This window comes from Piliocolobus tephrosceles, chromosome 8, assembly GCF_002776525.5.
Source record: "Piliocolobus tephrosceles isolate RC106 chromosome 8, ASM277652v3, whole genome shotgun sequence".
In the NCBI taxonomy this organism is placed as follows: domain Eukaryota; kingdom Metazoa; phylum Chordata; class Mammalia; order Primates; family Cercopithecidae; genus Piliocolobus; species Piliocolobus tephrosceles.
Window position 1 is genome coordinate 98,246,555 of NC_045441.1, and position 13,548 is coordinate 98,260,102.

The 13,548-nt window shown below is 47.1% G+C and overlaps 1 protein-coding gene across 19 annotated transcripts in view; it reads right to left on the minus strand.

The window, feature by feature from the left end:
- ATXN7L1 (ataxin 7 like 1) overlaps positions 1–13,548 on the minus strand; it is a 268,359-nt gene that overhangs the window by 49,727 nt on the left and 205,084 nt on the right. For all 19 annotated transcript variants that reach the window (XR_002724661.1, XR_002724664.2, XM_023183053.1 and 16 more), the window contains one exon: positions 10,183–10,405. Coding sequence is in view for 15 of the 19 variants with exons in the window: in XM_023183053.1 (XP_023038821.1) it covers positions 10,183–10,405 (223 nt within the window). In the remaining 4 variants the exon portion in view is untranslated. The remainder of the gene's footprint in view (positions 1–10,182; positions 10,406–13,548) is intronic.

A 13,548-nucleotide genomic window follows, 5' to 3' on the forward strand; every position in this document is an offset into this window, starting at 1 on the left:
CAGCACTGGAAGCCAGAAGGCCAGGGATCAAGTCTCAGCTCCTCTGCTGTCCCACTGTGTTTGTAATCTCAGCCCATCACTTCATCTCTTTGGGCCTCTGTTTTCTTATCTTCATCACAAAATAGTCTTTAGGCTCAAATAGGATTGGGCTATGAAAACATCTAAAAATCATAATGAGCTATGCAGCCACAAAGGATCATGGTTACTAATCTCTGTGGCTCATCCCTCTTCTTTCCTTCAGGCCGTTTTTTTTTTTTTTTTTTTTTTTGAGATGGAGTCTTGCTGTGTTGCCCAGGTTGGAGTGCAGTGGCACGATCTCAGCTCACTGTGACCTGTCTCCCAGGTTCAAGCGATTCTTGTGCCTCAGCCTCCCGAGTAGCTGGGATTACAGGCACACACCACTATGCCCAGCTAATTTTTTTTTTTTTTGTATTTTTAGTAGAGATGGGGTTTCACCACGTTAGTCTTGAACTCCTGACCTCAAGTGATCCGCCTGCCTCGGTCACCCAAAGAGCCACAGCGCCTGGCCACTTCAGGCCATTTTCTTCCTTCCCCAGCTGTCTTGGTCTTACTTTCCCTCCCTAGGCTGGATTCCCTATTTCTGAGCACTTCTGTGACTTCACAAGGTTGGCTGCGTTTACACCCAAGGAGCTGTCCATTGTCCTTACCTTTGCTCATCTGAAAACCCAGTGAGCAGGCAGCACTTACATGTTTAAATTCCCATGGCCTCCCTGTCCTGGAAGGGACACTATGCCCCTGCCTGCAGCCCCCAGATGCTTGAATATTCTGGTCTGTCTACCTCCCCACCCTCTCTTTCCCCTCCCCCCTGAAGTCCATTACAAAAACGTTAAACTTCTACTCTGTAGGCAGACAAGTGGGAGCCACCAAAGAGTTGTGGGAAGAGCAGGGGCTCACATCACTCTGGTGGGGTGTGCGGGGTGGACTGGAGGATGGGCAGAGCGAGGAGGAAGGAGGCCAGGGAGAGGCGACTGCAAGAATCCTGCTGAGGAATGCAGGGCAGTCACAGGGGTAGGAACCTTGCAGTGTCTGCGGCTCCTTGGGTTGCTCGTATTTCACAGCCTGAGACGACTCCCTGTGTCTTCAGGGAGCCATCAATCCTGAGCCTTGGTCTTGCCCCTAGTTCATGCCAGCACCAGGCAGGAAGAGATAAGCCGCCCAGTTTCTCCCACAGACGTCTGGCCAGGGCCTCTCAGTGATCGCTTCCCTCTCCATAAAGCGCTGGGAAGACTTCCAGAGCACTTCCACTCCCTCAGCCCCAGTCACTCCGGGAGGACCCGCCTGGTAATTCCAAGCATTTGGAGAGGAGCCCCGCCTACCTGGGGAGAGGGAGCCCTCCCCCACCTGCTGCAGGGCACACACGGGAGGCCAGGGAGCCTGCTGATTTTTCTTTTGCTTTGGCTCATTTTCTTCCTGGAGCAGCAGGCTCATCTCCTGCATTTTTAATAGCTGAGCATATTTAGCATTCAACACACACGTGTGGGTTGATAAGGCCCAAAGAGAAGGCAACAAGCCATCCAGGGGAGGAAATCCTCCTCCTACCTCCTCTCTGCCTCCTACCCACCTCAGCCTACATCCGTGGGTCTGAGTTCCCCATCAATTCGCCAGGCCAGACCAGGGTAGCCGAAGTGACAGCAGCTGGGAGAGTCAGACTGGCTGACTGGGTCACTGTGCCAGGGTCTGGTCCCATGGCTGAGCAGGGACTCATAAGTAAAGGCTGAAATGCTCAAAACAGCCAAACAGCCATAACTCTGTCTTGATTTTTACCCGGGGACCGAGTCATCTTGCCCACCTCCCTCTACTGTCATCAACTACACAGATGTCAACGCTGTGGGATGGTGGCCAGGTACCCCCGACCTCTGGCTCCCGCAGGGCTGGTCCCCACTGTCAGGACAGTGAACCAGTGGAAGGGGCCTCTGAGAGGCTGAGTGCAGGGCTGGGGATGCTGGGCAGCCTGTGAGTGCTGTCAGGCAGCTCTGCAGGGGACAAACCTGGTAACATGGCAATGCTCTCTGTGTTTTCCCCTTTCTTCTTCTTCTTCTTCTTCTTTTTTTTTGAGACAGTCTTGCTCTGTCGCCCACGCTGGAGTGCAGTAGTGTGATCTTGGCTCACTGCAACCTCTGCCTCCCAGATTCAAGTGATTCTCTTGCCTTAGCCTCCCAAGTATCTGGGATTACAGGTGCCTGCCACTACACCTGGCTAATTTTTTGTACTTTTAGTAGGGGCAGGGTTTTGCCATGTTGGCCAGGCTGGTCTTGAACTCCTGACTTCAGGTGATCCACCCGCCTCGGCCTCCCGTGCTGGAATTACAGGCGTGAGCCATCACACCGGTCTCCCCCTTTCTTGTAATGCAGTTTTTTTTTAAACCTACTCAGCCACATAAAGGAGAAAATAACAAAACCACAGACCATTTAACCTTGTGCTGGAATGCCAGGAGGTCAGCCTGATAGAGTAGTGTTTTCATTGCTGTACGTGTGAATTTGAGCTATTTGGAAAGGGCAGCCCTAACCTGCTGTTAAATCTAATCTAAGGGCCACGGTCCAGCATGGGTTGGCACCGCTTATGCTTTCTTGGCCAGGAGGGGGCGATACAGAGCTCACTTGGAGCAATGGAGCAGAACTTGGGCAGGGGGCGCTCTGCACCGCCTGATGCAGGTCTTCCAGGTCTGTTTCCACCACAGACTCAGCAGCACCAGGCCAAGGGGAGAAACGAGCTGGAATTTAGCAACTCCTGTTGGGAGTGTAACTTTAAAAGAGATTAGAGGAGCCCAATTAACACACCATTGAATTGTAAAAACCAGAGGGCCCCACCCAGAGTCAGCGGCCTATGTGTCTAGATCCAGCAGCCACTAACCACTTCAGGCTACTGAGCATTTAAAATGTGGCTACTGTGGGGGCCAGGCGCTGTGGCTCACACCTGTAATCCCAGCACTTCGGGAGGCTGAGGTGGGTGGATCCCTTGAGCTCAGGAATTCGAGATGGTGAAACCCCAACTCTACAAAAAACACAAATATTAGCCAGGCACAGTAGTGTGCGCTTGTCGTCCCAGCTACTTGGGAGGTTGAGTTGGGAGGATCACTTGAGCCCAGGAGGTTGAGGCTGCAGTAAGCTGAGATCGCACTACTGTACTCCAGCCCCAGGCTGGGTGACAGAGTGAGACCCTGTCTCAAAAAAAAAAAAAAAAAAAAAAAAAGAAAAAAAAAGATTTAAAAAAAAGTGGCTACTGTGACTGAGGAATGGGATTTCAAATTTCATTTAAGTTCAGTTCATTGAAATTTAAGAACAGATACTTGATTCAGTAATTAGAAAATGTTTAAGTCTATTTAGAACAACTGGGGTATGTCAATCTATTTTATAATCTCTAGTTTTTATGAAATCTAAAAATGGGCCAAATATTTCTGATGAAAATTTAGTGTCCAAATTGAGATGTGCTGTAAGTGTAATAAAACACATGCAGGATTTTGAAGACTTATGAAAAGAAAATAATGTAATCTATCTCATTGATTATATGTTGAAATGATAGTATTTTGAATATATTAGATTAAATAAAATAGTCATGTGTCACTTCATGATGGGGCTATGTTCTAAGAAATTTAATGATAGGTGATTTCATCATGCTAACATCGTAGAGTGAATTAACACAAACCCCTGCACACTGGCCTGGGCGACAGAGCTATACACCCTGTCTCAAAAAAAAAAAAAAAAAAAAAAAAAAAAAGGGTGACCAGTTCCACTTTTCCGATGGATCACCCTCTTCTTGCCGGTCCGGCAGGATTCTGTCCTGTCAAGTATAAAAGGTGCTTGAACCTAAGCTGTATGGTAAGCCACTTGTTCCTAGATTACAAACCTGTACAGCATGTGACTGTACTGAATACTGTAGGCAACTGTAATATAAAGGTAAGTATTTGTGTGTCTAAACATATCTAAATGTAGAAAAGCTACAGTAAAAATATGGTATAATCATGTTATAGGACTGCTGTTGACTAATACGCTTTTATGTGGCACATAACTTTTTTTTTTTTTTTTTTGAGGTGGAGTCTCACTTGCTTTGTTGCCCAGGCTGGAGTGCAGTGCCAGGATCTTGGTTCATCACAACCTCTGCCTCCCAGGTTCAAGCAAGTCTCCTGCCTCAGCTTCCCGAGTAGCTGGGGGATGCTACCACCATTATTATTATTATTTTTTGTATTTGTAGTAGAGACAGAGTTCCAGCATGTTGGCTAGGCTGGTCTCGAGCTCTTGACCTCAAGTGATCCATCCGCCTCGTCTTCCCAGAGTGTTGGGATTACAGGCATGAGCCACCATGCCCGGCCAATGACTATTATTAAAAATTAATTTCATGGCTGGGCATGGTGGTTCACGCCTGTAATCCTGGCATTTTGGGAGGCCAAGGCAGATGGATCATGAGGAGTTCAAGACCAGGCTGGCCAAGATGGTGAAATCCCGTCTGCACTGAAAACACAAAAAGTAGCCGGGCATGGTGGTGGGCACCTGTAATCCCAGCTACTCAGGAGGATGAGGCAGGAGAATAGCTTGAACCCAGGTGACAGAGGTTGCAGTGAGCCGAGATCATGCCACTGCACTCCAATCTGGGTGACAGAGCAGGACTCCAACTCAAAAAAAAAAAAAATTAATTTCACCTCTTTCTTTTGTACTTTTTTCCAATGTGGCTGCTTGAAAATGTAAAATTAACATGTGTGACACACATTACATTTCTATCGGATAGTGCTAGTCTAAACAATTCAAGACAAAAGGTCAGCCATCTCCAGGAATGGAAATCTTAGAATCCCTTTCAATGGTCACATCTATTTCATTCAATTCAACAAATATGTACTGACACGAGTACCACGCTTGTTGAGTTGGTGAGCGGTTACCATACAGGAGGCCCTTTAGTAACTACTGGGCAGGAGGAAGACAGGCAGTGGAGTCTATGGCTGATCAGAGAAAGTGTCACATGTGAGGTAAAAATTAAGTGCTCTGGGGATTAAAAGAAAGGCGATAGCATATCAGGTTGTTGGCAAGGAGGAAGTGAATGAGGAAAGGGCATTGAGAGAAGGTAGCCAGTGACACGGGCTATAAGAATGGTAAGGATTTTGGCCAGGAGAGAAGGGGACTGAATGCTGTGGAAACACGGGGCTTAGCAGACCCAGCGCCCTCAGACTCCTCTTTCCCTGTCCCAATCCTCCATGGCACCACCCTTGGCCTCTGTTCTTCTCACACCATATACCTCCCTGGCAGGCACCATCTACACCCACAGCTTCCATGCCCACGTCTACACTGATGACTCTCTAGTCCTGGCCCATACCTATCTCTGGACCCCTGGTTCCAAACATTCAGTGCCCACTCACATTTCTTTGTAGATATTTCTCAGACACTTCAAAATCCACTGACTTCCCAGCTGAACTCATTCTTCCCTTCCCTCCCTCAACTCTGGCCCTTACTGTCCTTCCCTTGAGGAAGCGGCAGGACCACAACTCAGCTGTCCTAACCCCTCCCCTTGTACTCCAGCCCTACATATGATCCCCAAAGTCCTGTGGAGTTCTCCCTCCTTAATATTTATCTCACCCTGCCCCTCTGTACACATCACTGCCTGGAACCAGGCTGTCACCACGCCTCGCCTGGGTGATACAATGTCCTCACCATTCTTGCTGCTTCCTGTGTGACCCCCCCCAGCCATCCTTTTACATGGCTGTCAAGGTGACCAGACTACATCATAAAACTGCTCCTTTAATGCTTCTTTGCAATTTCCAGGGTGAAGTCCAAATTCCTGAACTTAACACATACAGCAGAACTTCATAATCTGGGCCTCACTCCCCTACTCAGTTTCACATCCTGCCTCTCCCCACATGCAAATACTTTTGCACATTCTGTTCCCTTTGCCTAGGACACCCTTCCTACTCTCTTAGTTAGATTTTTTTTTTTTTTTTTTTGGTGGTAAAATAGACGTAACATTAAAAATTTACCATTCTAATCCCATTCTCTTTGTCTACCTCCTTTCTACTACTTGTCCTTTGAATTTAGCAGAAGTGACCTTTTTTTTCTTTTCTTGGCTCAATGCAACCTCCGCCTCCAGGGTTCAAGCGATTCTACTGCCTCATCCTCCTGAGTAGCTGGGATTACAGGCACACGTCACCACGCCCAGCTAATTTTTGAATTTTCAGTAGAGATGGGGTTTCACCATGTTGGTCAGGCTGGTCTTGAACTCCTGACCTCATGATCCACCCGCCTCGACTTCCCAAAGTGCTGGGATTACAGGTGTGAGCCACCACACCTGGCCGGAAGTGATCTCTTTTGAAAAAACCCTTTCTGAGTCCTCAGCCTGGGTTAGGTGCCCTTCTCCTTTGCTACTGATCTCATAGTCCTTATCACTTTGTACTGTGTTAGCTTATGTTTCTATTTACAGACTCCCTAAGACAGTGTCTGTATCTTAACTTTGTATCCCCAGGGCTGCAGTGTACAGTTGTATAGGTTATGCACTGGGAGAGGAGGCCTGGCTAAGGAAGTGAGCAGGGGATGAAGGCCATTAGTCAACTGTGCACCTGGTATAGGCCTGTATCCAGACCGTTTTCTAATTTGCACAAAGGTGCCTGTGTGACATCAGCGGGCCCTGTGTATCCCCCGTGCTTGTTGTAGAGTTGGCACACATAGTCTTACAATAAGTGCTCATTAAATGTTGAGTAAAGATGGCTGGATGTTCCAGGCAAAGGTACCAGGGGTAGAGATAGGGGGAAATCTGGCATAATAGGGTGGTATTGGATATTCAGTATTGACTTAGGGGGGTTGCAGCTAGTTGGCAGAGGGTCCCTTATGTTGGGCTGAGGGACTAACTCTTTAATTCAGGAAGCAGTGAGGAACTTTGTGAATTTTTGATAGGACTGTGATATAGAATTTCAAAATATTCAGGCTTGAAAATGAAACTCAGAGAAGTAAAGTGACTTGTTCAAGGACACACAGAAAGTTAGAGGCAGGGCCCAGACTTGAACTTGCTTTTCCTGCTCCTAGCTCAATACAGGTCTGGGGAACTGCACTCTGGGGAGCTGCACTCTGGGATACCTCTCAACTGAGGCTGAGCCCTCTAAGGCTCAAAGCCAAATCTTCCCAGCCTTGGAGACTCTATCTCTTCCCGGACACATGTTCCTGGACGTGTTGGGTAGATGGACGACAGCCAGGCAGATGGGAGGTGAGGACAGTTAGGTCTCCAGACCATTGCAGTCCATGGTTCGGCCTCATTCATGGCGCACCACTTGTTCTGTCCTCAGAATAATTACTGACTTGAAGGCATGGCAAATTACCCATGCTTTTCTCTTCTTCCCACAGGTAAGCACTCTAGTCTTTTCACTACGAGCTAGCTCCCTCCTTACAAATCTCTTGGTTGCTCATCTCTGGACCTGGGCTAGTTTTTTCAGTTTCTCTCTTTCTTTCTCTCTCTCTCTCTTTCTCTCTGTCTTGCCCTGTTGCCCAGGCTGGAGTGCAATGGAGCAATCTCAGCTCACCGCAACTTCTTCCTCCCAGGTTCAAGCAATTCTCCTGCCTCAGCCTCCTGAGTAGCTGGGATTACAGGTGCGTGTCACTACGCCTGGCTAATTTTTTGTATCTTTAGTAGAGATGGGGTTTCACCATGCTGGCCAGGCTCGTGTCGAACTCCTGACCTCGTGATCTGCCCATCTTGGCCTCCCAAAGTACTGGGATTACAGATGTGATCCACTGCACCCAGCCAGATTCTTTCAAAACCACTTTTTGCCCCTAGCTGAAGAGGACTTGACTGTGGCAGGTCTTAAGAAGTGTGTGTTGAGTTGGACTGGATTGAGTGTGGACAATGATTTGAACCCAATGGTCACCCTGAAGGTTTGCCTTTTGGGCAGGTGCTTTTTGGTGCTGTGGGGCTACAAGAGACCTCTCATTTGCTCTTTTACAAGGAGCATTCATTGATGATCTTCCCCAAACTCCCTGGGTCTTCTCCTGACTTATGTGCTCCTTCCCTGGCTTCCCTTATTTTGTTTCTCTGTAGCTCATTTCTGGACTCTGAATAAATTATTTAATCATTTTTATCTTCACTCTGAGTCTGAAGAGCCATTTCTCTAATTTTTTTTAGAGAGATTTGACTTGTCATTCTTTATCCCAGGATGGATGTCCTTTGGCACACATGATAATATAATAATAATAATGATGACATTATGCTAAATTATTTATTGAACATACACTATGATCCAGATACTGTGCCTACTACTTTATAAAAATTAGCTCACTTAATCCTCACAACAATCCCATGGAATAGAGCTATTATTGGCCCCACTTTACAGATGAGTAAACGGAAGCACAACACAATCAAATAACTTGCCTAAGGTCACCCAGCTGAAATTTGTGCCCAGGCCAGTGACTCCAGAGCTTGTGGTTATATCGGGATACCACACAGCCCCAGTAAATAAACTCTCAGGCACATTCTCAGGTCACAGATAAGACGGATTGCAGGGTAGTGACTGGGAGACTCACATCGCTGGTGGGTGGGCAACCACCAGTCTCAGGCTGAGTCTTCCCTAACCAGCTACAGCCTCCTGCAGGGTGGACCTGCAATCCCAACAACCCGAGGAGAACAAAGCTTGCCCATGAGGCCCAGCTGCGTGGCAGGTAACTCCTCCACAGCCACGCCTATACCTTTCCACTCCATCACAAGAGGCTCTGTAATTGATCTGACATAATTAGCTCTTTACTAAGTCATCATAATTTCCAGTGTGCAGTGACAAACCCATTGATGGATGATTTTACTCCACAGCTTGCCTAGGTATGAACTTAAGTGCAATTAACTGTCATTAATTGATGGAACACTTTTTCTCTTTAAATACATAAAACAGATGGACTCCACACTTATCCCTTCTCTGCCTTCTCAAGGCTTGAAAGATAAGCATAGAGGTGCTGTCAGAAGCCAGTTCCTTAAGTACTCCAAGCTGGGTGCCAACAGCATTTGAAGATACTCATCTTCCTTGTTTTAAGTTTGGCTTCCTAACTGTCTGTTCCACAGGCAACCTTTTCTGACTTTTTAGTAAGGGCTGAGATAACCAAATGAATTAAAAGCCTCAGATTTTTTTTAAAATTTTTTTTGAGACAGGGTCTCACTTTGTCATCCAGGCTGGCGTGCAGTGGCACAATCTCGGCTCACTGCAACCCCTGCCTCCTGGAATGAAGCAACTCTCCTGCTTCAGCCTCCCGAGTAGCTGGGATTACAGGCATGCACCACTATGCCCAGCTAATTTTTGTATTTTTAGTAGAGATGGGGTTTCACCACGTTCATCAGGCTGCTCTTGAACTCCTGACCTCAAGTGATCTGCCCACCTCAGCCTCCCAAAGTGCTGGGATTGCTGGTGTGAGCCATCATGCCTGGTCAAACGCCTCTGATTTTTCCACTGATTTTCCACTCTTTTTCCACTGATTTTCCACTATTCCACTATTCCACTATTCCACAGGACCTGGGACGCAGTGTTGGGGGTAGGGCCACGGCTTTGCTCCACACCAGGCAGACTGTCAGTGCTTTTGATTTTACACCAAAGCTTGTCTTCACTGGGGTGGAAAATTGAGAGGTGGCCGCAGAACTGAGAAATATTTCCCTGTTACCCTTTTCTTAGACACAACTTGGCTCAACTCTCAAGAGAATAAAAAAATTCCCCATCAGGCATAGGGTATATATATAAATATTTTTGAGACAGAGTTTCGCTGTCGCCTAGGCTGGAGTGCAGTGGCGCGATCTCAGCTCACCACAACTCCGCCTCCTGGGTTCAAGCAATTCTCCTGCTTCAGCCCCCTGAGTTGCTGGGATTACAGATACATGCCCCCATGCCTCGTTACTTTTTGTATTTTTAGTAGATACGGGGTTTCACCATGTTGGCCAGGCTGGTCTCAAACTCCTGACCTCAGGTGATCCACCCGCCTCAGCCTCCCAAAGTGCTGGGATTATAGGCGTGAGCGTGGCCCATATGATACTCTTAAGGTCCCACGTGCCCTCTAATATTTAGGTTTATCTTCCCATCATTTTGGGTTTCTGTCCCTTCATTCCTCAGTCCCCCAGATTCCTGCATGTGACTCCTAGGAACAAAGCCAGAGGGTAAATACTGTTTCCCGTGGTGACAGGAACAGCAGGGGGGACAGACAGCAGCTGGCTGCCAGCCAGCTGACTCACCATGGTTTATCCCTTGATCCTTTCGCAGGAAAGACTGTGTGCTGTTTGCTGCTGGAGGTAAGTAGATTGTCTTTGGGCGTTTTGAATGGCTTTGAGGTGCTGCTGGCAGAGTGATGGCCGCTGAGACAGGCTTTTGTTTTCACCTGTACTAGTGATGTCCTGGGATTGGAGGCTGGAGACACTGGAGAGGGAGAAGGTCTACACATTGAACCGTGTCTTCTCTCTACAGGGGCAGAAAGTAGAGAACTCAGCACAGCATCTGTAGCAGGTGAGGCTCTCACACACTCACATACATTCAAACACACAACAGGCAGAGAGAAGTGCTTTCCCTGCAGCATCGGCATCCCTGAAGCCTAGGTTCTGATGAGACGATTTGTCTTGACATATGCTCCTATTCCACCAGCTAGCAATACTTATGTTCTGGGTTTCTGTATCAAATGGCATGCTCAACTAACATCAAGGTTCTCGCGGGAGGCATTTACCAGGTCATCTTTCTGCAAAACTACTTCCACAGGAGTAGCAGAGGGACACCAGGTATCACCTGAACAGTGGGATAACCCCACATAGCCAAAGCAATTCCTAGACAGCTACACAGAGGCCACAGGTCCATCAGAGCAGTGGACAGGGCAGGACTCTCAACAAACAGGAAACTCTCGAACCTGACACTCTGCAGGAGCACTAAAGTAAGAGGGACCAGCAGGCTTGAATCAAAGGGACTTTGCGAGCGAGGAAGTGGCCCAGCAGCTGTCCTGGGACTGAGAAGACAGTGTCGACACACCCCTGCTATGGCCTCCGCGAGGTCCACAGAGGGTCACATGCAGGAGGATGTCAACGCTTGAGCCAGAATCTGCAATGTGGGGCATGGACTTGGGCCGGCGAGCACAACTTCCTGAGGTTCTACAGAGGATACCAGAGCTCTGGGCAGAGATGCGTCACTTGTTCACGTTCTGTTAGCCCCTGCGCTTTCGACTGAATGGGCAGGATGAGGATACTGACCAGGACAGCAGATGCATGAAGTAAAGTTCTAGTGTGCACCCACTATGGGGTTCTTAATTGTTTTAGAGTAGCAAATCTGATAAAAATTTAAGACCCCAGCAAAATGCATTTTTACACCTATCCAAAAACTTTGTACATGATTACAGGAAGGAATCCCACACCCTAAAAAAGACAAAGCTTCTTGAAACCCTAAGTCCTCTCTGGCTGTCTTATGTCTCACATACAATTAGTGCTTAATTAACATGTGTTGAATAAATAAATGAAATTATAACAGATCTCCTGAACTAGAGATCACAGATCTGAAAATCTGGCTGAATTTGATAATGCAAAATGTGACAGACAAAGATGGCAGATCATTCTCTCTCCAGCCCAAGGCTGAGCCTAGGCTTCTCTCATTAGGGCACCTTTCCTGGATGCTTTTGCAGGCACCCTGACCTGGGAGATGCAAGCCTACACCTGTGGCCAGCTGCGACAGGAGTCTGGGGTTTCTCTGTGCTCCCTTGTACCAATGGGTTGCCAGGCTGTCTCAAAGCAGACTGAATTTACTCTTCTGATGCAATGGGAATTAGGAGGAAGCAGATTTTTGAGGATCATTCAATTGCTGCATTTTTTTTGCTTGACCAGTGCTCATATGCTGCCTACACAGAATAAATTTACAGGGTACTTTTTCCTCATTGAATCAGAGTAGACCTTTGCATACAGCTTAGTTCTCAGAAGCCATCCTGTTGAAGCTTTTGAAAACAAAGAGCTAGTTCTGAGGCCTCTGTTTTGAGGGCTGGGAGCCGGGAGACCTGGGCTCCCACTCCAACCACACATACACAGTATTAGGCTTGGGCCTTCAGTTTACCACTGAACCTTCCTTGGTTCCTGTGTCTTTATCTGTGAATGAAGTGGGTCCCTAGATGGCTTCAAAGCCTCCTTCCACTCAATCACCATAAATACAAGGGATACTTATACCTGTTTCTTCCCTTCTCATCCCTCATGATTCCTGGATGTCAGAGCAATAATAACAGCAGAAGTATTGAACAATTTTACTCAGGCGAGATCTTCCTTGGAGGAATTCATCCTTTGTAAAATTGTACTGCCCTTTACAACCCCTGTGAGACAGGCAGGAAGCAGCCAGGCATCTCCACCCACCTCACGGCTGACTGGCCAAAGGAGACCCAGAGAGGTGAGCTGATTGCCAAGGTCAGGGCTACTCAAGGATCAGGGTGCCTCTGTGCCAAGTACATAGGCCTAGCTGCCTCTCAGGAAGGCAGGAAACTAGGTGAATAAAATTCGAAGCCAGGAAATTAGAAAATGCAGAACTTAGAATCACTAAAGGTTACAACTGGATCTTAAAAGTCAACTAGTGTGATCTTTCTGATAGATGAGGTTATCAGTTGCCAGCCTTCGGGTTAAAGCTAGTTAGCAGCAATCCTGAGACTAGAACCAAGTCTCCTAACTTCAAGTCTATCGACGTTCTGCCTCTCAGAAATGTCTTGTTTAGCAATTTGTTTTTTGGCAGAGGCTTCCAATATGAAAATAAGACTTTGATTTTTACCACTACTGCTTTAGATGTTTCTGCAGTCTTCATTCACTGCCTTGCTATCACTGACTCAAAGCTGATGGTGGGTGGGTGGGGCATGTACAGAAATATTTCTTGGTTTAGGTGGGGAGATAAACCTGAATAATGAAGATATATTTTATTTTACTAAACTAAGTGTTAAAAAATATGCAAGTAAACAAAGATAAATCACAAGGAAGGGTGCCATGAAGGACAAAATCAATGGGCCAGGCCAGTGATTCTACAATCACCTTCTGAAAGAATTCTGGTTAGTGGTCCTGGCTGACACATTCTGCTGCTAAATTTACAAAAAAAAAAAAAATTTTTTTGAGACAGAAAAAAAACTCTGTCACCCAGGCTAGAGTGCTATGGCACGATCATGGCTTACTGCAACCTCTGCCTTCCAGGTTCAAGTGATCCTCCCAATTCAGCCTTCTGAGTAGCTGGGACTACAGGCGTGTGCCACCACACCCGGCTAATTAATATTATTTTTTGAGACACAGTCTTGCTCTGTGGCCCAGGCTGGAGTGCAGCGGCAGGATCTCATCTCACTGTAACCTCCACCTCAAGCGATTCTCTTGAGCCTGGGAGAATCAAGGCTGAAGATTCTCGTGATCTCAGTCTCCCAAGTAGCTGGGATTACAGGCATGCAACATCATGCCTGACTAATTTTTATATTTTTAGTACAGATAGGGTTTCATCATGTTGGCCAGGCTAGTCTTGAACTCCTGGCATCAAGTGATTTGCCCGTCTTGGCCTCCCAAAATGCTGGGATTATAGGCATATAGGCATGAGCCACTGCACCTGGCCCCAGTTAATTATTA